Source organism: Aotus nancymaae, unplaced genomic scaffold, assembly GCF_030222135.1.
Source record: "Aotus nancymaae isolate 86718 unplaced genomic scaffold, 86718_ANA_hifiasm-v0.15.2.pri h1tg000099l, whole genome shotgun sequence".
NCBI classification, from domain to species: Eukaryota; Metazoa; Chordata; class Mammalia; order Primates; family Aotidae; genus Aotus; species Aotus nancymaae.
In genome coordinates this window covers 3,650,258-3,674,756 of record NW_026988514.1, presented here as the reverse complement: position 1 = coordinate 3,674,756, position 24,499 = coordinate 3,650,258, and the positions used below count along the sequence as shown (strand labels likewise).

The following is a 24,499-nucleotide window of genomic DNA, read 5'->3' as shown; positions in this document are numbered from 1 at the left end:
AACCCCATCTCTACTAAAAATACAAAAATTAGCTGGGCACAGTAGTCCCAGCTACTCAGGAGGCTGAGGCAGGAGAATCGCTTGAAGTGGGAGGTGGAGATTGCAGTGAGTTGAGATCGCCCCACTGCACTCCAGCCTGGCGACAGAGCAAGATTCCATCTCAACAAATAAAAATAAAAAAAAAGAGATAAAGTCTTGAGTTCAGATGTTCCTGGGGTCCAGCAGCAGCCCTGCTCTTCCCTATGTTGACTGTTCGACCCTTCTAGTGGGATGTGTTGACCAGTATCCCATACTGACTCTGGCTGACTCCTCAAAAAGGACAACCTGGTACGACCACATCTACCAATAAGATTGTTTTTTGTACCCATAATTGGGTTCTGTCCCTTGCCACCAAGAGACCTAACCAATCCAGTCTGCCATCCATCACTGCTCCATGAGGAAGACACAGCCAGCATGTTCCAGAAAGCTGGGGCAGTCAAGCCAACCAGAGGGGCCCAGGTGCCTGATGGTGACATGAGTCCACGTGTCGGAGAGGCTCAGGCCCGGAGCAGCTGGCCCCAGTTCTAGGCTGCAGAGCCCTGGTCAGAAGCCAATCTTCTGGGCCAGGCTGGATCCTGGTACCCAAAACAGAAGCCAAAGAGGTTGGGTTTAGAGGTGGCTACTCTAAATTTCTCATCACTCAGATGCCTGAGCCAGAAATGTTCCCTTTCCTCTGACCCTCAGGGAATCACTGAGGCTTTTCCTGGAAGTCCAGGGCCTGGTCAGATCATTCCAGAAACCTTCAGCCAGATGTCCCTCAGAGTCAACATGGATTAGGGAGGGAAGAAAAGGTGAGAGGTAGAGGGACAGGGGAGGAGGGGGTAAGGAGGGAAACAGTGAAGAGGAACCTGCAGAAAAATCCACCTTTATTTCCTTGTCAGCAGTTCCTACGAGGTGCTTCCTTCACCTCTTTCCTTCCTCCAGCAGAGATCTGGACTTTACTCGCCTTTCAAGAAAGCTTTTCTGCTCAGCTGGAAGGAGCGGTCAGGAGTGCAGGGCTGATCAGCAAGGAACCACAAAGCTTCTGAGAAGCCCTTCTGGGCCTCAGCTACTCCCCAGGGGCTTCACGGTCCTGGCCAAATATCCTGGAGGATGCTCATTTTAAGGTGGAGAGAGCTGGACCCTACAACTATGCAGCTGGCCCTCCTGTCCACAGTGGAGACACAGCTGAGGACTCCGGCCCCGTTTGCTGCCCTGTTTGAGACAGGGGTGTAACTGAATAAGGTCCGAGAGCGGTTGTGCTGGGAGACTCTGTTGTGGGGTGGGGAAGGCAGTACCCTGCCATCTCCCCCACACTCACTACCCTCCTCCCAGTGTCCTTTCCCTACTGTCATCTCATGGAAGGGTCATAAGAGTCCCTAGAGGAAGGTCAACGATAACCATCATCTCGGCATTGCTGGAAGGATGAGTACCAGAGCCGGGGGCTCACCCACTGAGAGCCCCACAGCACACCCCTGCAGAACTCAGCTCTGCTCACCGCACCCTCTGCCTTGCCCTGTAGCCTTGTTCCCTCCTCTGTGCCTCCCTGCAGCTTGGGCTTCCTCCAGCTCTTCCAGCTTTTGTCCTGGGCTAACTTTTTATATGTTCTACTTCAGCCTGTTCAGGCTGTCCCCTAGTCGCTGTCACCATCTCTCTGTTCCACCTGCTTTCTTTCTGTCCTATCCCCTCTACTCATTCCCCTCGAGACAGCCCCTGCCTCAGGGACAAGTGGCACCCTGCAATGTCAAGGGAAATGCAGGCTGACTGGCAGGGCTTGCTGTGCTGTGCAAAGCTGCTTGCCTCTCCCTCCATCCCAGTCCCTCTTCCTTTCCTCTCCCAGCATTCCCAGACACCTCTGAGGGCTCTTCAAGGCAGACCCAAAGCTGGCTAGTTCCCAGGGTGCTTGGGAGGTATGGTGGGGAGAGGAAGCTGTTCATTAAAATTCACATCAAGAGAAATAACTAATCAGAAACCATTTGTTGCTTAATTGGTTTTAAACTTCAGGAAGATTCCTCATTAGCCTAGGGGTGACCTCTGCAGTCTGGACCAACTGGAAAAGGAGGAATGGGAGGAGGGGAGCAGAAGCCCCTTCCCATGCCAGCCTGCCCCGACTCTCCAGCTGGGCCATCAGAGATGCTCCTATGCTTCTTGCTGTGGGCTCCCATAGCCAAGTTCTGGCTTTGCACTCCTCTTCTTCCTTCAAGCCCCCTCTTCCAGGAAGCCTGCTGCTATAGTCTGAATGTTTGTCCCCCAAAATTCATAAGATGAAACCAGATCCCCAGTGTGATAGCATTAGGGTGAAGCTTTGGGAGATGATTAGGTCATGAGGGCAGAGCCTTCCTGATTTGGACTGGTGTCCTTACAGAAGAGGCCCTAGGGAGTGTGCCTGCCTCTCCTGCCAGGTGAGGACACAGCTAGACATTGGCAGTCTGCAAATTGGAAAAGAGCCCTCACTGGAACTTGATCATGCTGACACTCTGATCTTGAACTTTCCAGCCTCCAGAACTGTGAGGTATGAACTTCTATTGTTTATAAGCTACCTAGTCTGTGGAAGTCTGTTGTAGCAGCAGGAACAAACTAACACACCTGCCCTGATCACCGGGGGCATGGCTCCCAGCCATGAGCTCTGCACCACACTAGTTACCTTTCTTTTCTCTTTTGAGACAGAGTCTTGCTCTGTTGCCCAGGCTGGAGTGCAGTGGTGCCATCTTGGCTCACTGCAACCTCCATCTCCCAGGTTCAAGCAATTCTCTTGCCTCAGCTTCCTGAGTTGCTGGGATTACAGGCATGTGCCACCACACCCAGCTAATTTTTATATTTTTAGTAGAGATTGGGTTTCACCATATTGACCAGGCTGGTCTCAAACTCCTGACCTCAAGTGATCTGCCCACCTTGGCCTCCCAAAGTGCTGGGATTGCAGGTTTGAGCCACTGCACCTGGCCCACACTGGGTACATTTTGATGTATTGATTGTGCTTTCCAGCCTGAGAGCTGAAGCTGTCTCCCCATTCCTCTCATTAACTTCCATTTCTCCCTCTTCCTCTGCCTCCCAGCTCCTCCTGCTCTTCCCTCTTCTCTCCCTCCTCCTCTTTCCCTTTCTCTTCCTCCCACCCACCACCACTTCTCCTCCCTCCCAAGTCAACTCCCCTGGTGGCTAAAGGAAATACCACATAAGTGGCTGCCTCCAAGGGATGCGAGAGCCCTCCATCATTTTCATCAGCATTCCAGTGATAATTCTCAAATCCGGGCCCCATTCCAACTTCCAACCACACTGCTGCCTTCTGCCCAGGAGTTTGGGAAGAGGGCACTGGAAACCCCTTGTACTCAGAGGGGAGAACTTAGCTTGGAGAAATGAAGACTGGGGAGGTTACAATGACTCTTCATATTTTGTCCCATGCAGGCTAGAAGGACAGAGCCATGACTGGTGATAGACTGGATTTAAAGAAGAAGAATAGTGACAGAAAGGAAGGCCCCCAGGCTGGAGCAAGGGGAGGGAGCGAAGGCAATGCGGAGCATGGAGAGCAGAGAGGCCAGGCCAGGCTGGAATGAAGGGCAAGGTTTAGACTGTCTCCCAGGGGCTTCCTCAGAGGATCCCTCCTTAATCCTCCAGCCCCTGGTAACATTCTGAGTCTCATTACAGAGACTCCCTTGGAGGGAGATGAGCCTTATCTGGCAGAATGGAGAGACTGAAGTTTAGGGTGCTCTGAGCTGGGGGGCACTCAGCTGGGGATGACAGCAAGAGGGGGGTATGGAGGGGAGGGAGGCCCAAGTACTCACCCCAGAGCTGTACCAGGAGGACAAGCACCATGCCCGGAGACCCCATTCCTGGCCCATCAGGCCCCTCTCCCCCTCCCAGTTGACAGACTCCTGCCACAATCTCCACCTCCTGCTGCAGAGGCAGATGTGACACCCACGACCAGACAGACAGCAGACGTCTGGTGTTGCAGGCTGCTGGGGGCTCCACTTCCCACCACTGCGTGCCTCAGTTTTCCCAATGCATTTTCTATCTAAAAGGCAGTGTACGGGCCAGGTGACATGTGTCACGTCTGTAATCCCAGCACTTTGGGAAGCTGAGACTGATGGATCGCTTGAGGTCAGGAGTTCAAGACCAGCTTGGCCAACATGATGAAACCCTGTCTCTACTAAAAATACAAAACTTAGCTGGGCATGGTGGTGTGTGCCTGTAGTCTGAGCTACTCCAGAGTCTGAGGAAGGAGAATGGCTTGAACCCAGGAGGTGGAGGTTGCAGAGAGCTGAGATGGTGCCACTGCACTCCAGTCTGGGCAACAAGAGAAAACTCTGTCAAGCAAGCAAGAAAGGAAAGAAAGGAGAGAGAAAGAGAGAGGAAAGAAAGAAAAAGAAAGAAAGAGAAAGAAAAGAAAGAAAGAGAAAGAGAAAGAAAGAAAGAAAAAGAAAGAAAGAAAAAAGAAACAAAGAAAGAAAAATTAAGAACGAACAGTGTACTTGGGTGAGTGGGGGGAATGCACCACTTGCGATCTTTCTGGAAGGCTCTACATAAACACATGTGGGTACAGCAAGACACAATGAGAGAGCAGGTGACTCTGTGGGGGAGGGGCAGGCAGCATAAGCCTGAGTGGTGAGTTAAATGACAGGGTCCCTACCTCAATTGTTTTGCTCCAAGAATGTCTTTCTTTTGTTGGGCGTTATAGCTCACACCTGTAATCCCAGCACTTTGGGAGGCTGAGGTGGGAGGATTGCTTGAGCCCAGGAGTTTAAGACCAGCCTGGGTAACATGGTGAGACCCCATCTCTATTTTTAAAAAAAAAAAAGATACAGGCAGGGCGTGGTGGCTCATGCCTGTAATCCCAGCACTTTGGGAGGCCAAGGCAGGTGGATCACCTGAGGTCAGGAGTTTGAGACCAGCCTAGCCAACACAGCGAAACCTCATCTATACTAAAAATACAAAAATTAGTTGGGCCCAGTGGTGGGCGCCTGTAATCCTAGGCAGTCAGTGGGGTTGAGACAGGAGAATTGCTTGAACCAGGGAGGCAGAGATTACAGTGAGCTAAGATCCTGCCACTGTACTCCAGCCTGGGCAACAGAGTGAGACCCTGTCTCAAAAACAAAAACAAAAACAGCCCAGGGTGGTGGTGCATGCCTGTGGTCTCAGCTACTCAGGAAGCTGAGGCAGGAGGATCACTTAAGCCCAGGAGCTGGAGGCTGTAGTGAGCCATGACTGTGCCACTGCACTCCAGCCTGGGCAACAGAGTGAGTCCCTGCCTCTGGAAAAAAAAAAAAAAGTGTGGGCATGGTGTCTCACGCCTGTAATCTCAGCACTTTGGGAGGCTGAGGCGGGTGGATCACCTGAGGTTAGGAGTTCAAGACCAGCCTGGCCAACATAGCGAAACCCTGTCTTAAAAAAATTTTTTTAAATAAAAAAATAAAAATAAATAAAGTAAATAAAAAAGCCTGCTGGGTTCAAGCAATTCTCCTGCCTCAGGCTCCTGAGTAGCTGGGATTACAGGTGTGTGCCACCATGCCTAGCTAATTTTTTTTTTTTTTTTTTGTATTTTTAGTAGAGATGAGGTTTCACCATGTTGGTCAGGCTGGTCTTGAACTCCTAACATGATTCGCCTGCCTTGGCCTCCCAAAGTGTTGGGATTACGGGTGTGAGCCACCTTACCCGTTTTTTTTTTTTTTTTTTTGAGACAGGGTCTTTCTCTGTCACCCAGACTGGAGTATACTTTCTGTTACCCAGGCTGGAGTGCAGTGGGGAAACCATAGCTCACCGCAGCCTCCACCTCCTGGGTTCAAGCAATCCTCCCACCTCAGCCTCCTGAGTTGCTGGGACCATAGGCGTGTGTCACTGAGCCTGGCTACTTTTGTTATTGAGATGGAGCCTCGCTGTGTCGCCCAGGCTGGAGTGCAGTGAGGCAGTCTCAGCTCACTTGAATCTCTACCTCCCCAGTTCCAGTGATTCTCCTGCCTCAACCTCCCGAGCAGCTGGGACTACAGGCACAGGCCACCACGCCTGGTTAGTTTTTGCATTTTTAGTAGAGATGGTTTTGCCATGTTACCCAGGCTGGTCTCGAACTCCTGAGCTCAAGTAATCCTCCCATCTCAGACTCCCAAAGTGTTAGACTACAGGCGTGAGCCACCATGCACAGCCTAATTTTTAATTTTTTGTAGAGATGGGATCTTGCTATGTTGCTCAAGCTAAGAGCTTTGTCTCTATTTCTGAAAAATATGGGTATAGGACATAGGAGCCAGGCTTTCCCTGCCTTCATCTCTCCTCCCTCCCTCCTGGAAGCCGAAGCAGGAGCGCAGATGCAGTGGATCTTTGTCAGGCAACTGCAGTTCCCGCCGCCTCTGCCCCACCCTACCTTACCTGGGTTGTTACCTGAGTCCCTTTGCTGGCAGTGGCGGTGGCCACAGAACCAGGCACCCAGCACCACTGAGGCCACACCCACGCTCTCCACCCACAGCAGCACGAAGAGGAGTCCTGGGTGGGGGAAGAAAAGATGGTGTAAGCGGGAGGTTGGGGATGGTGATGGGGGAGGAAGTCACTGCGGGAGGAAGATGCTGGGGGAGGAACACGGGGCAGGGCCCACCTGGGAAGTTTGGGGTGGGGTTTCTGTTCTGTAGGGGATCATCTACAGACAGGAAATCTGTGTTCTGGGAGGCATCAGGCTCCTGTACCCTCCAAGGACAGAGCTCACAAAGGAGGACCTAAGTGTTCCTCCTCCTGCCAGGCTTTGTGGTTTCGGGCAGGTGTTTACTCTGAACCTCAGTTTCCTCTTCTGAAAAATGAGGTTCGGCAGGGCATGGTGACTCATGCCTACAATCCGAGCACTTTGGGAGGCTGAGGCAAGAGGATCACTTGAGGTCAGGAGTTCGAGACCAGCCTAGGCAACATGGTGAAACCCCATCTCTACTAAAAAGATAAAAATTAGCTGGGCGTGGTGGTGTGCACCTGCAGTCCCAGCTAGTCAGGAGGCCGAGGCAAGAGAATCACTGGAATCCAGGAGGCAGAGGCTGCAGTGAGCCAAGATTGTGCCACTGCACTCCAGCGTGGGTGATAGAGCAAGACTCTGTCTCAAAAAAAAAAAAAAAAAAGAAAAGAGGGGTGGGGAGTTGGGGAGAGATAGCATAAGGAGAAATGCCAGATATAGATGATGGGGAGCAAGGCAGCAAATCACACTGCCATGTGTGTACCTATGCAACAATCTTGCATTTCTTCACATGTACCCTAAAACCTAAAATGCAATTAAAAAAAAAAAAAAGAAAGAAAGAAAAATGAGGCTTATCATCCCTGTCTGGTTGGGTCATTGTGGAAAGCTGCCAGCTCGGACTTGTTGTCGTGAGCTCCGCCATCTTTGTCCTGGGTCTCCTGTTCAGTTGTTTTTTTGTTTGAGCATGGACTCTGAGCCACACCATTTTACAGATGGGGAAACTGAGGCTCAAAGCGCCTAAGTCTCTTGGTGAGGGTCCCCTACCCAGCAGGCGGCCAGGACCAGCTTCGAACAAAGCCCTTTCTCACCTCAGCTCAGAGAAGGTAACACTTAGGTTACTTGAGCACTTACTATGTCCAGGCCCTGTGCTAAGCACTGCTTTGTTGTTGCTGTGTGTTTTTCTGGAGACAGGGTCTCTCTGTGTCGCCCAGGCTGGAGTGCAGTGGCACGATCATAGCTCACTGCAGTCAACAAATCCTGGGCTGAAGTGATCCTCCCACCTCAGCCTCTCAAGTAGCTGGGACTATGGGTGCGTGCCACTATGCCTGGCTAATTTTAGAATTTTTTGTAGAGAGGGGATCTTGCCGTGTTGGCCAAGCTGGTCTCGAACTCCTGGTCTCAAGCAATCCTCCTGCCTCGGCCTCCCAAAGTGCTGAGATATCAGGCATAAGCCACTGCACTGGGATCATAGCACTTTAGCTATAACCCCTCTAAAGTCACCTAGCCTGATGAGGACACACTATTCACTGTATTTTGACAGCAGAGGGAACTGGCACTTTGACAGAGAGGTCAAGTCACTTGCTCAAGGTCACACAGTAAGTAAATGAAACAGAGGCTTGAATCCAGGTTTGTATAATTTACAGGAACCCCAGCTTAAAGGCTGTGAATGCCCCAATTAAGATACGCTCCGGCACCCCAACCCCCTCCTCTTACAGCCTCTGAGGTTGGCAGGCGATCTCTGGGGCCTACCAAGCTGCTGTTTGGGGTTGGAGGGGGTGGGGAAACCAGCTGTGTGAGGCTGGACCTATGCCAGCTCCCCGCCCTCTCAAGCTGCCAATGTGCAGCCTGGCGCCTCCACCACCCAGCCTCCTCTAATTGCTAATTGGCCCCTTTGACATTGGAGAGGTGGGGGGAGGTGGGTAAAGCAGCATAACACACCCCTCCCTTGAAGCAGGTACTTGTCCCTGTCAGCAGGCTGGTCCTACTAGCTGGAGAGGAACAGGCATCTCTAGGGGCTGGGAGCTGGGAGCTCCCTTCTGCCAGAGGGGGCTGGGCAGATGCCCAGGGCCCACAGGCACCCCTCACAGAGCAGGAGGGAAAGCCTGGATCCCCTTGTGTTTCCTGATTCTGCCCAGGATGGGTCTATAAGGGGGTGATGTGGCAAAGTGGGGAGGGCACAGGCTGCACCTCTGCCTAGTGGATAGTACTAGACATGTCTTGGCTCTCTCTGGCCTCACCTGTCTCATCTGTAAAATGAGGCAGCTGCCTTTGCTGATATGGAGAGTTTCTTCCAACTTTGAGAGTCCATGGCTTCTTTGTGAGAGGGAGTCTCACTCTGTGGCCCAGGCTGGAGTGCAATGCTGTGATCTCAGCTCACTGCAACCTCCACCTCCCAGGTTCAAGCAATTCTCCTGCCTTAACCTCCCAAGCAACTGAGATTATAGGCTCACACCACCACACCAGGCTAATTTTTGTGTTTTTAGTAGAGACGGGGGGTTTCATCATGTTGGCTACGCTGGTCTCGAACCCCAGACCTCAGGTGATCCTCCCACCTTGGCTTTCCAAAGTGCTGGGATTACAGGCATGAGCTACTGCACCTGGCCAATGGCTTTATTTTATTCAGAGACAAGATACCGCTCTGTTGCCCAGGCTGTAGTGCAGTGGTGTGCTCATAGCTGACTGCAGCCTCCAACTCCTGGGCTCAAGTGATCCTCTCGCCTTAGCCTCCCAAAGTGCTGGGACTACAAGCATCAGCCACTGTGCTTGGCTGATGACTTTCAATTCTGGATTCTAGAATTCTAGGCTTCTGTTTCTTTGTTTGTTTGTTTATTGGAGACAGAGTCTCACTCTGTCACCAGGCTGGAGTGCAGTTGCATGATCTTGGCTTACTGCAACCTCTGCTTCCCAGGTTCAGTTGATTCTCCTGCCTAAGCCTTCCGAGTAGCTGAGACCACAGCTGGACACCACCACAACCGGCTAATTTTTTTATTTGTAGTAGAGACAGTTTCACCATGTTGGCCAGGATGGTCTCAGTCTCCTGACCTCGTGATCTGCCTGTCTTAGCCTCCCAAAGGGCTGGGATTACCGGTGTGTGCCACCATGCCCAGCCAGGATTCTGTTTTTACACAGTCTAAAATTGCAAAATTCTGGCAGGGCATGGTAGGGCATACTTGTAATCCCAGCCCTTTGGGAGGCCAAATCAGGTGGATCACCTGAGGTCAGGAGTTCAAGGCCAGCCTGGCCAACATGGTGAAACCCCATCTCTACTAGAAGTACAGAAAAATTGGCTGGGCATGGTTGCTCATGCCTATGATTCCAGCACTTTGAGGGGGCCGAGGTAGGCAGATCACCTGAGGTTGGTGTAAGGCTGGTTGCGTTGCCGAGACCCCGGATGCTCCCCCCTCCTTCGTGGGGAGCTCAGACACACCCCCTCCCCTTGCCGGGAGCTCGGACACACCCCCTTCCCATGCTGGGAGCTTAGACACACCTCCTTCCCTTGCTGGGAGCTCAGATGCTCCCCTCTCCATCGAGGGGAGCTCGGACACACCCCCTTCCCTTGCCGGGATCTCGGACACCACCCCCCACCCCACCCCCGGGAGTCCGGGGGGAAAAAAAGCCCCTCCAGGACCTACCTGATAACATTTTGTCCAATCCAGGCCCCATTCCCTGCCTGCCATTTTGTCTTTCTGCCTACCATTTTGTCCTATCTGGGCCCCACTCCCTGCCCACCATTTTGTCCTGTCTGGGCCCCACTCCCTGCCCGCCATTTTGTCCTGTCTGGGCCCCACTCCCTGCCCGCCATTTTGTCCTGTCTGGGCCCCACTGCCTGCCCGCCATTTTGTCCTGTCTGGGCCCCACTCCCTGCCCGCCATTTTGTCCTGTCTGGGCCCCACTCCCTGCCCGCCATTTTGTCCTGTCTGGGCCCCACTCCCTGCCCGCCATTTTGTCCTGTCTGGGCCCCACTCCCTGCCCGCCATTTTGTCCTGTCTGGGCCCCACTCCCTGCCCGCCATTTTGTCCTGTCTGGGCCCCACTCCCTGCCCGCCATTTTGTCCTGTCTGGGCCCCACTCCCCGCCATTTGTCTCACTCACCTTGGGCGCAACCAAGAATTGAACTTACAAAAAAAATCAACTACGCCAAATTAACCAACTGTTGAACGTTTCATTATATTACTTTATGTTCTTTTTTTTTTTTTTTAACTTTAACCTTTTCTTTTTTGTTGTTTTTTTGAGACGGAGTCTCACTCTGTCGCCCAGGTTGGAGTGCCGTGGTTCTATCTCAGCTCACTGCACCCTCTCCCTCCCGGGTTCAAGTGATTGTCCTGCCTCAGCTGCTGAGTACCTGGGACTACAGGCGCGTGCCACCATGGCCGGCTAATTTTTTGTATATTTAGTAGAGATGGGGTTTCACTGTGTTAGCCAGGATGATCTCGATCTCCTGACATCATGATCCGCTTGCCTTGGCCTCCCAAAATGCTGGATTACAGGTATGAGTCACCGCGCCCAGTCAACTTTAACGTTTTCTTTCTAGATGACTGTGTGTGTGTGTGTGTGTATTTACATTTGCAGCCTACTTTTGTTAATGTGAATTTATTTAACACATCTTTGAGACTTTTGTGAACTTCATTTTTTTGTTCTTAAACCATACAATAATCCTCCAATATTAAATGTTATTTATGAAATGTTTCATAAGTATAGAAAAGTTTAGAGAGAAACCACAAGTGCTAAGTAGATGCAGCACCTAACATCTGTAGTTTCATATTTTGCCACATTTGCTTCAAAGGTGCCAACCCTCCGTATTTGTCCTTAACCCTAATTTTGGATGGGGATTCATTGATATCTCTGGCTTTTTATTCTTTTTTTGTTTTTGAGACAGGATCTCTGTTGCCCAGGCTGGAGTTCAGTGGTACAAACACAGCTCACTGCAGCCTCAAACTCCTGGGTTTAAGCCATCCTCCACCTCAGCCTCCCGAGTAGCTGGGACCACAGGTGTTCACTGCCATGCCTGGCTAACTTTTAATTTTTTTTACGTAGAGAGGGATTTAATTTTTATCCCTTATAGATAACCTCTATTGTGTAGTTGTTCTTTTCTTCACTGCCTATTGTATATCAATGTTTGTGTGTGTTTATTTGAAAATAAAGTCAGGCTTCCATGGAACTGTGGGTCTGTTTTTGCCCTCTGCTGTTTGTTTTGTTTTTACGCTGTCTGCCAGTATCATAATCTTAAACACTGCAGACTTCTAATGTCTTAATAGGGCAAGTCCCTATAATCTCTTTCTATTCAGAATTGTCACGTTATCAGTCTTTAGCTTTTTACTTTTCTGTGTGAATTTGAGGGTTATCTTTTATTTATTTATTTTTTATTTTGTTGAGATGGAGTTTCACTCTTGTTGCCCAGGCTGGAGTACAATGACACTATTTCAGATCACTGCAGCCTCCACCTCCCAAGTTTAAGAGATTCTCCTGCCTCCTGAGTAGCTGGGATTACAGGCCCCTCCACCATGCCCAGCTAATTGTGTGTGTGTGTGTGTTTTTTTTTGAGACGGAGTTTCGCTCTTGTTACCCAGGCTGGAGTGCAATGGCGCGATCTCGGCTCACCGCAACCTCCGCCTCCTGGGTTCAGGCAATTCTCCTGCCTCAGCCTCCTGAGTAGCTGTGATTACAGGCATGCGCCACTATGCCCAGCTAATTTTTTGTGTTTTTAGGAGAGACGGGGTTTCATCATGTTGACCAGGATGGTCTCGATCTCTTGACCTCGTGATCCACCCGCTTCGGCCTCCCAAAGTGCTGGGATTACAGGCTTGAGCCACGACACCTGGCCCATAATTTTGCGTTTTTAGTAGCGATGGGTTTTGCCATGTTGACCAGGCTGGTCTCAAACTCCTAACCACCTCGGCCTCCCAAAATACCAGGATTACAGGCAGGAGCCACTGCACCCGGTGGGATTATTTTACTATATTGTGCCACAGAATATTTTATTAGCTTTTGATTGCAATTGCATAGAATTATAAATTTTGTGTTTGTGATTTTCTGCTGGAAATCTTGATACCAAGGACATTCTGATGTTTGCATTTATGACAATTTTCGTTGGAGCTAAATTTCAATAAGTAGAAGTTTGGGTCAGAGGATGTGATCATTGAAAAACAACATTGTTTGATCAGATTGGCAGATATTTTTAAATGGGTGGACAGCAGTAATCACTGGCAAAGATTTGGGTAATGGGCACTTGAGCACACTGCTAGTGACAGGGAATTTTACACATTTGTGCATAGAATCTGGAAATGGCTATTAAGATTAAAAAACCAGTTTCAGCTGGGCACAGTGGCCCACACCTGTAATCCCAGCACTTTGGGAGACCAAGGCCAGTGGATCACTTAAGTCAGCCTGGCCAATGTGGTATCCAAGTGAGTTATACAAGAAACACCACGCTCTGAGTTTCAAATTAAGAGTCCTTTATTTTCTCAGCCCGGAGGAAGGGGCTTGATTTCCCTTTATACCTTAATTTAGGTAGGGGAGGGGGAGCCTAGCTGAAGCAGAATTTTATAGAAGCAGAACAAGCAAGTTAGATAAGGAAGCTGGTAACCAGTGGGCAGGAGGTTCCCAGGATTGTTGGTTGCTAAGGATATTTCCATACAATCACGAAGGGGGTTTGCAGGGGGAACTTTCCATACAATCAATCACCAAGGAAGCTATTCACAATAGCAGGTAGACTTGCCAAGCAGGATGTGGTTACAATCGTTACAGTGGTTACAGGTACTGTGAACAGTGTGAACCACTTTTAACTGTTCAAAGCTTTGCGTGCAGCTTGACCCAGTAAGACGCCTGAGGGGGCCGAGGCCGGGAGGGAGAAGCCAAGCTGGAGCCTACTGCCAAGATGGAGTCAGTTAGGCTAACACAGTCTAGGTTATGACACCAACATGGCAAAACCCCATCTCTACTAAAAAAAAAAAAAGCAAAAAGAAATTAGCCAGGTGTGGTTGTGCATGCCTGTAATCCCAACTACTCCGGAGGCTGAGGCAAGAGAATTTTTTGAGCCTGAGAAATGGAGGTTGCAGTGAGCCAAGATCATGCCACTGTGCTTCAGCCTGGGCAGCAGAGCTAGACTCTGTCTCAAAATAAATAAATAAATAAGCAAGAAGGGTAATAGAGTTCTAAATATGTACACGTGTCTGCATATATTTGTGTAAGAGCCTCAGGAAACAAAGAGCAAACACACCAAGCTTAAAATGGGTATTCCTAGGATCAGGTTGTGGGTAGGGAGAGAACTATTTTAAAATACATCTCTTTAATGTGTGCCTTTGTATTGACTTAAAATTTAAAAAGTAAGATAGAATTCACGTACCATAAAATTCACTCCTTTAAAAAGTATGCAGTTTGGTGGATTGTAGTGTACTCAAATTGTAATAATGGCCACTGTCTAATGCCAGAAGATTTTCATCAGTTCATTTATATTGACTTTTAATTTATTTCTTCTTAAAAATTTTTTAATTTCATTTTATTTTTGAGATAGGATCTCACTTTGTCACCCAAGCTGGAATGCAGTGGTGCGATCAGGGGTCACTGCAGCCTTTACCTCCTGAGCTCCAGTGATCCTCCTGACTCAACCCCACAAGTAGCTGGAATTACAGGTGCACACTGCTACACCTAGCTAATTTTTGTGGGTTTTTTTTTGGGGGGGGTATCGATGAGGTCTCACTATGTTGCCCAGGTTGATCTTGAACTCCTGAGCTCAAGTGATCCCCTCGCCTCAGTCTCCGAGAGTGCTGGCCTTACAGACACAAGCCACTGTGCCTGGCCTATGTTGACTTTTTATAAAAAGCATGTTGTGCTTGAGTAGTTTTTAAAACATAAAAATAATTTAAAAAAAAAAAAAAAAAAAACAAGAGTCACAGTGATTTGTCAGAGCGGTGGGTCTGTTCTGGAAAAGAGAGTTTTGCCTGTCCGTGCTGTCAGGGTCAGTCAAATGCCCAGCCTTTCTGGCGAGTCAGTGGTAGATTTTTCTCTCTGCTTTCATACAAATGGGATAATAAAATTGTATCAGCCATTTTAAGCAACTGAATGAAAATAAATTTTGCCTTTACCATTTTCATTGTTCAAAATCCTAAAGTTCTTGCTTCTTAGTTGATAAATTACACCAGTTGACATTTTCTGTAGCCTGGGGTGTGAATACTGTATCACTGCCCATCAACATTATTAGGTTAAATGAAAAGGTGTGCAAACTGATATCTTACTGTTTTGCAACTCTTGGTTTACAAGGAGGTTAAATTTTCATCATGTTTCCTAGTCATTTGTATTTAAAAACAATTTTGTTTTTTGGTGAATGGGCTATTCAGGGACACCCACTGGTAGTGGCATAGTGGCCTCAGCCCTTTGTTGTGTCCCCCTCATCCCCCAATGGAGTCTTGCTTTGTCACCCAGCCTGGAGTGCAGTGGTGTGATCTCGGCTCACTGCAATCTCTGCCTCCCAGGTTCAAGCAGTTCTCCTGCCTCAGCCTCCTGCGTAGCTGGGATTACAGGTGTGTGCTACCACACTCCACTAATTTTTTTATTTTTTAGTAGAGACAGAGTTTCACCATTTTGGCCAGGCTGGTCTTGAACTTCAGACCTCGTAATCTGCCCACCTTGGCCTCCCAAAGTGCTGGTGTGAGCCTCCGCACCCAGCCAAGCCCTTTGTTGAATAACCATTTCCTTCTCCATCTTTGTCCTTATTTACTGTGTATTTAATTCTTGTATTGTGATTTATTTCCAATGACGTGTTCACCTTTTAACATTGAGTTTTCTTCCATGTTTAGTGTGTATACGATGAAGAAGTGGAGGAGCCAGTACTGAAGGCTGAGGCAGAAGAAACAGAGCAGGTACTTGTATGAAATCACTCTTCAGCTGAGTTTCTGACTTTGAGAAATGTGGAAATCGATGTATTATGAGGGTACTAGGGATGGTGGGTGGGGGAGGGAAAGGGAGGTACTGCTCCTGACAGCAGCCCAAAAGGGGATTCTTTCCTTTGTTTCTAAAATGTAGTGTATTAACTAATACAGAGATCAGATCCTTGAATTCTGGCATAAGAATAGAGTAGAAGTCAGCAAACAACTTCTGTAAAGGGCCAGATAGTAAATATTACAGATTTGGAGGGTTACAGAGGTCATTTTTTTGCTGTGGCTTCCTGTGTTACAGATGCACCGACCCACTTCCTCCTGAGGTCTTCTCACACCAGAGCCCAAAACATAGCTAAGAGGTTCTAGGTCACACTGACTTCTTAGCACTCCAGCAGAGATTCCTTTTTCTTTCACTCAGGAAGGCACAACGGACTGTGAATAAGTTTATTACGGGAGTAGCTTTGAATTCACTGTCGTTTATTCAGAAAATATATATCACCTGTAAAGGTTGACGCTTTGTCACAGTTATTACTTGTGACAGATGAAGCTGTTAGACTAGGAAAGGGTATTAGAAACCAGCTATAGCTTTGCCTGTTCCCAGCTGTTTTTTTTTTTTTTAAACAGTTTATATTAAAAACAAATTTTTTTTTTTTTTTGAAATGGAGTCTCACTCTGTTGCCCAGGCTGGAGTGCAGTGGCACAATCTCAGTTCATTGCAACCTCTGCCTCCCAGGTGCAAGAGATTCTCCTGCCTCAGCCTGCAAGTAGCTGGGACTACAGGCCCGTGTCATCATGCCCAGCTAATTTTTTTGTATTTTTAGTAGATACAGGGTTTCACCGTGTTGGCCAGGCTCATCTCAAACCTGACCTCAAACGATCCGCCTGCCTCGGCCTCCCAAAGTGCTAGGATTACAGGCGTGAGCCACCGCACCCAGCCAACCCCCTTTTGATGTAGAACAAATTTATAAAATAATTGTAATTGTCCACTATTTTTTTGTCTTTTTAAACTATAATGGAAAAATGAGACATCTGAGTATTTTCTTTCAAGTCTTAACTCCTAAAATTACCCAAGAGACCCTTAACCAAGGCTCGTGAGATAGTCATGGTGAATCTGAGAGTATAGACCTGTTACTCCTCCAGCAGTGGGGAAGTAGCGTGCCATTTATTGTTAGGATACTTCTCCACACAATAGTCGCACCTCTGCTTTTGTAGATGATGACTGACCTTGGAGCTCTGGGACCTTAAGTAGTTCATTGCATATCTAGAAAGGGGCAAACTTGGGATTTAAAACTTGCAGTCTTTTTTTTTTTTTTTTTTTTTTTGGAGATGGAATGTTGCTCTGTAGCCCAGGCTGGAGTGCAGTGGTGCTACCTCAGCTCACTGCAGCCTCGAACTTCCGTGTCCTGGTTCAAGCAGTTCTCCTGCCTCAGCCTCCTGAGCAGTGGGATTACAGGCACGTGCCACCATGCCCAGTTAAGTTTTGCATTTTTAATAGAGACGGGGTTTCACCGTGTTGGCCAGGCTGGTCTTGAACTCCTGACCTTGTGATCTGCCTGCCTCAGCCTCCCAAAGTGCTGGGATTACAGGTGTGAGCCACTACGCCTGGCCAAAACTTGCAGTCTTACTCCAAAGTCTATGTCAAGGCATTCAGCAGAATTTGACTTTGTTAACATTTTTAATTAATTTTTTTGGAGCTCGAGCCTAGGGTTTAGAGAACATTCACAATATTCTCTTGGGGCGGTATCAGTATATTGGAGACCCATACTGCATGGTATTTGTTTTGTAGGAGAAGACTCGGGAGCAGAAAGAAGTAGATCTCATTCCTAAAATCCAGGAGGCTGTGAACTATGGCCTACAAGTATTGGACAGTGCCTTTGAGCAACTTGATATCAAAGCAGGAAACTCAGACTCGGAGAAGATGATGCTAATGGGCGAGTGGAACTGATCCTTGAACCAAAGGTAAAGACATTCAACTTAAATATTTAGTGTGCACCTGTTATGTTTGGGCTACTTTACTTGGGCACACGATTAGTAAGTAATGGAGTTAACGTTTAGGAAGTGAGTATGTCACTTAGCAGTCTCACATTGACTCCACTAGAAAGACTCGCTTTTCCCAAGCACTGATGGAGTGCAAGGCAACATGTCAAGTTGGGGGTGCAAAGATGCAGGGCATGGCTTCTGCTCTCGAGGTGTGTGTCGGAGGTCTGGTGGGAGAGTGAAGACATTCATACCAGTAACCATTATAAATGCTCTGAGAGAGAATTGGCTTCCAGCTGGAACTTTGGGGCAAAGATGATATTTGAATTGGGATTTGAAGGATGGGTAGGCTGGAGAGAGATAGAGAGTATTGGGAACCTGAAATTATGTAGCTTGGGCTAAGGAAGACTGCAGAAGAGCTGAAAGGCATTTGGGTTGTTTCCAGTTTGGGCAGTTATTAAATATAAATGAAGCTGCTGTGAGCATTCCTGTCCAGGCTCCCTCCTAGCCTAGTGAGTGTTGGTTGCTTGACTATGCCTTTCTCCCACATTGTTCAGGGAGATAAGTGGGGCAACACAGAGTCTCGGTGGTGAACACAGAAAGTTGCTACAGTGATTTTGAGAAAGAGCCCTTGTGACACACAGGGCCTTTTGAATTAAAACATGCCACAGAACCAAACTTTTTTTTTTTTTTTTGAGATGGAGTCTCGTTGTGTCACCCAGTCTGGAGTGCAGTGGTGCAATCTCGGCTCACTGCAGTCTCTGCCTCATGATTCAAGTGATTCTCTTGCCTCAGTCTCTTGAGTAGCTGAGATTATAGGCACCCACCACTACGCCCAGTTAATTTTTGTATTTTTAATAGAGACAGCAGGGGGTGTTTCACCATGTTGGCCAGGCTGATCTTGAATTCCTGACCTCAGGTGGTCCGCCCGCCTCAGCCTCCGAAAGTGCTGGGGTTACAGATGTCAGCCACTGCGTCTGGCCTGAACCACAGACTCTTCTCGTCATTCTTTAGCTTCACATTTCTCTTCCAGTTTACGCTTTGCTGTGTCACACCGAAGTGAGGCAGATTGTTTGGCACTGAGCAGCCCACTTGCTTCTTGGCTTTTCACTGTATGCCTTTAAAAGTCAGCTGTGGACTCTGGGAAATGTATTGTCTGGGCCACACTTGATACTTTCTTTCTTTTTTTTTTTTTGAGATGGAGTTTCGCTCTTGTTATCCAGGCTGGAGTGCAATGGCGCGATCTCGGCTCACCGCAACCTCCGCCTCTTGGGTTCAGGCAATTCTCCTGCCTCAGCCTCCTGAGTAGCTGGGATTACAGGTATGCGCCACCATGCCCAGCTAATTTTTGTATTTTTAGTAGAGACAGGAGTTTCACCATGTTGACCAGGATGGTCTCGATCTCTTGACCTCGTGATCCACCCGCCTCGGCCTCCCAAAGTGCTGGGATTACAGGCGTGAGCCACCGCGCCCGGCCCCACACTTGATACTTTCAAGACACACAGTGCTTTCTCTTTTTTTTTCCCCTGGCAGAAAAGTTGTGAAGGTACACTTTTCTTTTATAGGAGGATTTGGAAATGTCTCTGAGTCAGTGAGAATTAGTCCAAATTCACGCTGTCTTTGCTTTATACTCCATTGGTTGCTGTGACATCGTTGACCCTTTACATTAACCCTCCCAATCTTTCTGTTCTTGTATGAAACATCAGAATTATTCTCCCCTGCTCCAGGGTCCTTTGACAAGGAAGAGTTATTATTGTCAAAGGGCAATGCCTTACAGGGGACAGGGAGCTTTTCCTCCACCAGTGTAGGTAGGAGGCTGTCCAAGCGTGGAGCACTTTCTTGATTCTATTTTTTATTTTTTGAGACAGAGTTTCGCTCTTGTTGCCCAGGCTGGAGTGCAGTGGCATCATCTCGGCTTACTGCAGCTTCTGTCTCCTGGGTTCAAGTGATTCTCTGCCTCAGCCTTCTGAGTAGCTAGGATTACAGACATGCACCATAACTCTGGCTGATTTTTGTATTTTTAGTAGAGACAGGGTTTCACCATGGTGACCAGGCTGGTCTTGAACTCCTGACCTCAAGTGATCCACCCACCCCAGTATCCCAAAGTGCTGGGATTACAGGCATGAGCCACTGCACCCAGCCTAATCAATTTTTTATTAAAAAATATATATTTTCATTCATTAATACTGCTTTTTAGAGGACAGCTCGCCAGAAGGTTCAGTTTCTTTCCTTGGTCCTCCTCCTCCTGGACCTTATACTAGGAGGTTGCATCCTTTTCCCTGTTTGCTTGCCGCTGATAAACTTTTGGTAGGCTTTTGCCATTTCTGTTAAATTTTGTTAATCCGGCCCTTGGAGAGGGAGATTCTGTGTGATTCAGCTTTATCTTGCCATCTTTTTTTTTTTTTTTTTTGACATAGAGTTTCACGATTGTTCCTCAGGCTAGGGTGTGAATGATCTTGGCTCACTGCAACCTCCACTTCCCGGGCTTAAATGATTCTCATGCCTCAGTCTCCCAAGTAGCTGGGACTACAGGGGCACACTACCACACCTGGCTAATTTTTTGTATTTTTAGTAGAGATGGTGTTTCACTATGTCAGCCAGGCTGTTCTCAAACTCCTGACTTCAAGTGATCCATCCATCCACCTTGGCCTTCCAAACTTCTGGGATTACAGGCATGAGCCATGGCGCCTGGCCTTACCTTGGCATTTTTACCTAGGATTTGACTTTTTAAAAAATCAATGAAAAAAAGAAGTTTTTGGCTGGGCACAGTGGCTCATGCCTGTGATCCCAGCACTTTGAGAGGCTGAGGCGGGCAGATCACAAGGTCCGGAAACCATCCTGGCTAACATGGTGAAATCCCATCTCTACTAAAAATAGAAAAAAATTAGCCGGGCATGGTGGCAGGCTCCTGTAGTCCCAGCTACTCGGGAGGCTGAAGCAGAAGAATCGCTTGAACCGGGAGGGGGAGGTTGCAGTGAGCTGCGATTGCACCACTGCACTCCAGCCTGGATGACAGAGTGAGACTCTGTCTCAAAAAAAAAAAAAAAGAATTTATTTTATTTTTAAATTTTAGTCCTGCTGTATTTCTTATTCTCCTCCTTTGTTATGTAGCTTGTTTCGGGTAGTCAGATGGACCAGGGTGTCAGGTGGCATGTGTAAGTTTGTTTTCAACTGAAACGTTTGACGGCTTGTTCCTTTCCTGGTGTACAGGATCTATACATTGATCGTCCTTTACCGTATCTCATTGGGTCAAAGCTGTTCATGGAGCAAGAAGATGTAGGTCTTGGAGAGCTGTCCAGTGAAGGTACTTTTCTTCACCAAATAATTTTGTTAGTTTTAACATTTCTTTTTTTATTTTAAAATAATTTCAAACTTTAAAGTTTTAAGATTAAAGAATTCACGTATACCCTGCACTCGGGTTTACCAGTTAACCTTTCACCACATTTGTTTTATTATTCTCTACATATACATAATATTTTGTCTTGAACCTATTTGGGAGACATAATATTCATGCCATTACTTCTAAATGTTTCTGTGTGCGTTTTCTTTCTTTCTTTTTTTTTTTCTTTGAGCTAGTTTCGTTCTTGTCACCCAGGGAGTGCAGTGGCACAATCTTGGCTCACTGCAACCTCCACCTCCCAGGTTCAAGCAATTCTCCTACCTTAGCCTCCTGAGTAGCTGGGATTACAGGCACCCGCCACCATACCTGGCTAATTTTTGTATTTTTAGTAGAGACAGGGCTTTACTATGTTGGCCAGGTTGGTCTCAAACTCCTGACCTCAGATGATCCTCTGTGTGTGTTTTCTAAGAACAAGGACATCTCTTGTATAACTATAGTAGAATTACAAAAGCCAGGACATTATCTATTATCCAATCCGCTGTGTTTGAATTTTGCCATTTGTCCCAGTGGCACCCTTTACAGTCTCTCTCTTTTGTTCTCTGGTCTAGGACTCTATCCAGGGCCGGTTACCACATGTAGTTGTCAAATCTCCAGTTATCTTTTAGTCTGATGCTGTTTCTCAGCCTTTCTTTGCTTTTTATGACCTTGACATCTGTAAAGAGTACAGGCCAGTTTTCTTTTTCTTTGTAATGAATAATTTTTTGAGGAGAGATACTTAAAGACTACATAAATATCTAACTCCTTACCATAATGAAGACACTTTTAATTCCAGTAAATGGGTATAGATGGTTTTATCAAGATCTCTGTGTTGCTTTTGTATGGTGGTTTGTGATTTTGAGAAGGAGCTAAGGACGTTTTCTTGTGAATATTGGTGTGGTGACCCTTATCTCTCTTCTCAACAGAAGGCTCTGTAGGCAGTGATCGTGGCAATATTGTGGACAGTGAGGAAGAGAAAGAAGAAGAGGTAAGGGCTGTTTGGTACGACCAGGTCACGGTGGGCAGCAAGCTTAAGATGGGCCTAGCAGACTAAGTAAATAACAACTGTGAATTTGTAATCTGTTTCCATAAAGCTTTTAACAGTGATAGAAGCCACATTCTGCGTTCTTTTAACCTAGGGTTAGATTTCCTTTTTGCCTTATGTACAATAATCAGGAAAGCTGCTATAATCTGTTTCACTGTTATCCTACCTCCCATCTTGACACCAAATTCCTTCTTCACCCAATAGATTTTTGAGAAGGACAGCTTAGATGTTTTGGTGGAATCTCTGCCTGGGATATAGTCTTGAGTATATTCTGTCTTTGAATAATTCTAAAGAAAAAAAATACATACATTTAGAACTTTTGTCAACTATAAAACGTAGAGCAGGATATGCTGAAGGCAACCACATACATTCTGTTTTGCTGCTGCTTCTAGCACCTTCCTATCCACAGAGCATAATCTCATTTCCTAGTCTGGAATTTGAGTCTGTGGGCCTTGACCACAGTTGAATCTGCAGTTGTTCTTTAGATGGGATATTCATTATTGCAAGGGACACAGCCATGTTGAAGGAGAGTCCTTGAGTATGGGATTTCCGAAAGGAGACAGTGTTGTGTGTGTGCTTTTCTCTTCTCATTGGTCCCCCTTTCTACACTCTCCCTCCCCTGCTCATGTGTTGAAATGACTTTGTTTTTACATTTTAATTGAAGCATAGTATGTATATTAAAATTACTTTTGAATGATTTATGACTAAGTGAGGATTTTTTCAGTATACAACTTATTTTCCTTTAGGCATTTCATGTATTTAGGCTATTTCCTTTGTATATTTTTCCCCAATTTTCCTTTATAGTTTATCTTCATTTTTCTTAGAAAACAAAGAAGTAAAAAACAAATTGGAAAATAGAGCCTCTAAAAGAAGACTCAGTTACCCAAACTGAACTGCTTTGCATGAGTCCCTCTCCTGAGTCCCCCTCTCCTGTGTCCCCCTCTCCTGTGTCCCCTCTCCTGTTTTAAAACTGGAGACAAGCTAGTAGTGACATTAATGAATATTCACAAGATGAAAACTTCTGACCCTACTCTCTCAGTACAGTTATCTTAATTTTTGAATATCTAAGGGCATATTGTTTTCATAGTATGCATATTTTATTTTCTGCCCTTTTATGTTAACATTTCATAAATGTTTCCTTATTTTATTTTATTTTTTGAGATGGAGGTTTGCTCTTGTCAGCCAGGCTGGAGTGCAATGGTGCGATCTCAGCTCACTGCAACTTCTGCCTCCAGGATTCAAGCAATTTTCCTGCCTCAGCCTCCTGAGTAGCTGGAATTACAGGCGCCCACCACCATGCCAGCTAATTTTTTTGTGTTTTTATTAGAGATGGGGTTTTACCATGTTGGCCAGGCTGGTCTCGAACTCCTGATCTCAGATGATCCATCCACCTCGGCCTCCCAAAGTGCTGGGATTACAGGCATGAATCACCATGCCCAGCCTCCTTATTTAAAAAAGTCTTTGCAGTTTGCTTTGTATAGTCTTTGCTATATGCTTTTAAACTTACTAAATATGATACTGTCATAGTCTCTAAATGTATAAGGGAAAGAGTTTTATTTTTGATGTAATAATGTATTCAATATTTTCTTTTCTTTTTTTGAGACAGAGTCTGACTCTGTTGCCCAGGCTGGAGTACAGTGGTGTGATCTTGGCTAACTGCAGTCTCCGCCTCCAGGATTCAAACCATTCTTATGCCTCAGCCTCCCTGAGTAGCTGGGACTAAGGTGTATGTCACCACGCCCAGCTAATTTTTTGTATTTTTAGTAGAGACGGGGTCTCCCCATGTTTCCTAGGCTAGTCTAGAACTCCTGAACTCAGGAAATCCACCCACTCAGCCTCCCAGAGTACTGAGATCACAGGTGTGAGCCCCATACCCAGCCAATATTTTCATACATAGAAATCCTTTGCTTCTGTGAACTGTTTCTTCAGAATAAAGGGGTATAGAATTATTAACATAACTCTTAATGTCTGCTGGACCTTCTAAATTACAGATTATGCATGTTGGTTTTCCTACAATCTCATCACTGGGGTGATGACTTAAAATTTTTTTTTGCTAAAAATTTGCATTTAAATTTCTTAACTGGGAAATTTTTTTTTCACAAAAATATTTAACTATCAAATAAAGGATTTTGCATTTTCTGGTTGGTACTATATTTTTCTGGTTGTATTCATAAATGTGGTTGGTCTTTATAATTTTAATAATCAGTCTTTCTTCATAGGATATTTGTTTCTATGGAATTTCCTATTAAAATCTGCAAATGCAGACAGTTTTTCTTTTTTTTGAAACTGAGTCTCGCTCTGTCCCCCAGGCTGGAGTGCAGTGGCACGATCTTGGCTCACTGCAACTTCCACCTTCTGGGTTTAAGTGATTCTCGTGCCTCAGACTCCCAAGTAGTTGGGATTATAGGCATGCGCCACCATGCCCAGCTAGTTTTTATATTTTTAGTGGAGATGGGGTTTCGCCACGTTGGCCAGGCTGATCTTGAACTCCTGACCTGAGGTGATTGCCTGCCTCAGCCTCCCAAAGTGCTGGGATTACAGGTGTGAGTCACCATGCCTGGCCACAAACAGTTTTTCTTTCTTTCTTTCTTTCTTTCTTTCTTTCTTTCTTTCTTTCTTTCTTTCTTTCTTTCTTTCTTTCTTTCTTTCTTTTTTCTTTCTTTCTTTCTTTTCTTTTCTTTCCTTCCTTCTTTCTTTCTTTCTTTCTTTTTTTTGAGACAGGGTTTCACTCTTGTTGCCCAGACTGGAGTGCAGTGGCATGATCTCGGCTCACTGCAACTTCCACCTCCCAGGTTCAAG

At 46.7% G+C, this 24,499-nt stretch overlaps 1 protein-coding gene across 1 annotated transcript in view; it reads left to right on the top strand.

Annotated features, from left to right (window-relative positions):
* Positions 1-24,499, top strand: part of LOC135271956 (WASH complex subunit 2A-like) — a 71,782-nt gene that overhangs the window by 13,024 nt on the left and 34,259 nt on the right. The window contains 6 exon segments of the mRNA XM_064370076.1: positions 8,146-8,222; positions 15,222-15,284; positions 17,089-17,212; positions 17,215-17,261; positions 20,490-20,583; positions 21,582-21,643. Coding sequence (XP_064226146.1) covers positions 8,146-8,222; positions 15,222-15,284; positions 17,089-17,212; positions 17,215-17,261; positions 20,490-20,583; positions 21,582-21,643 — 467 coding nt within the window.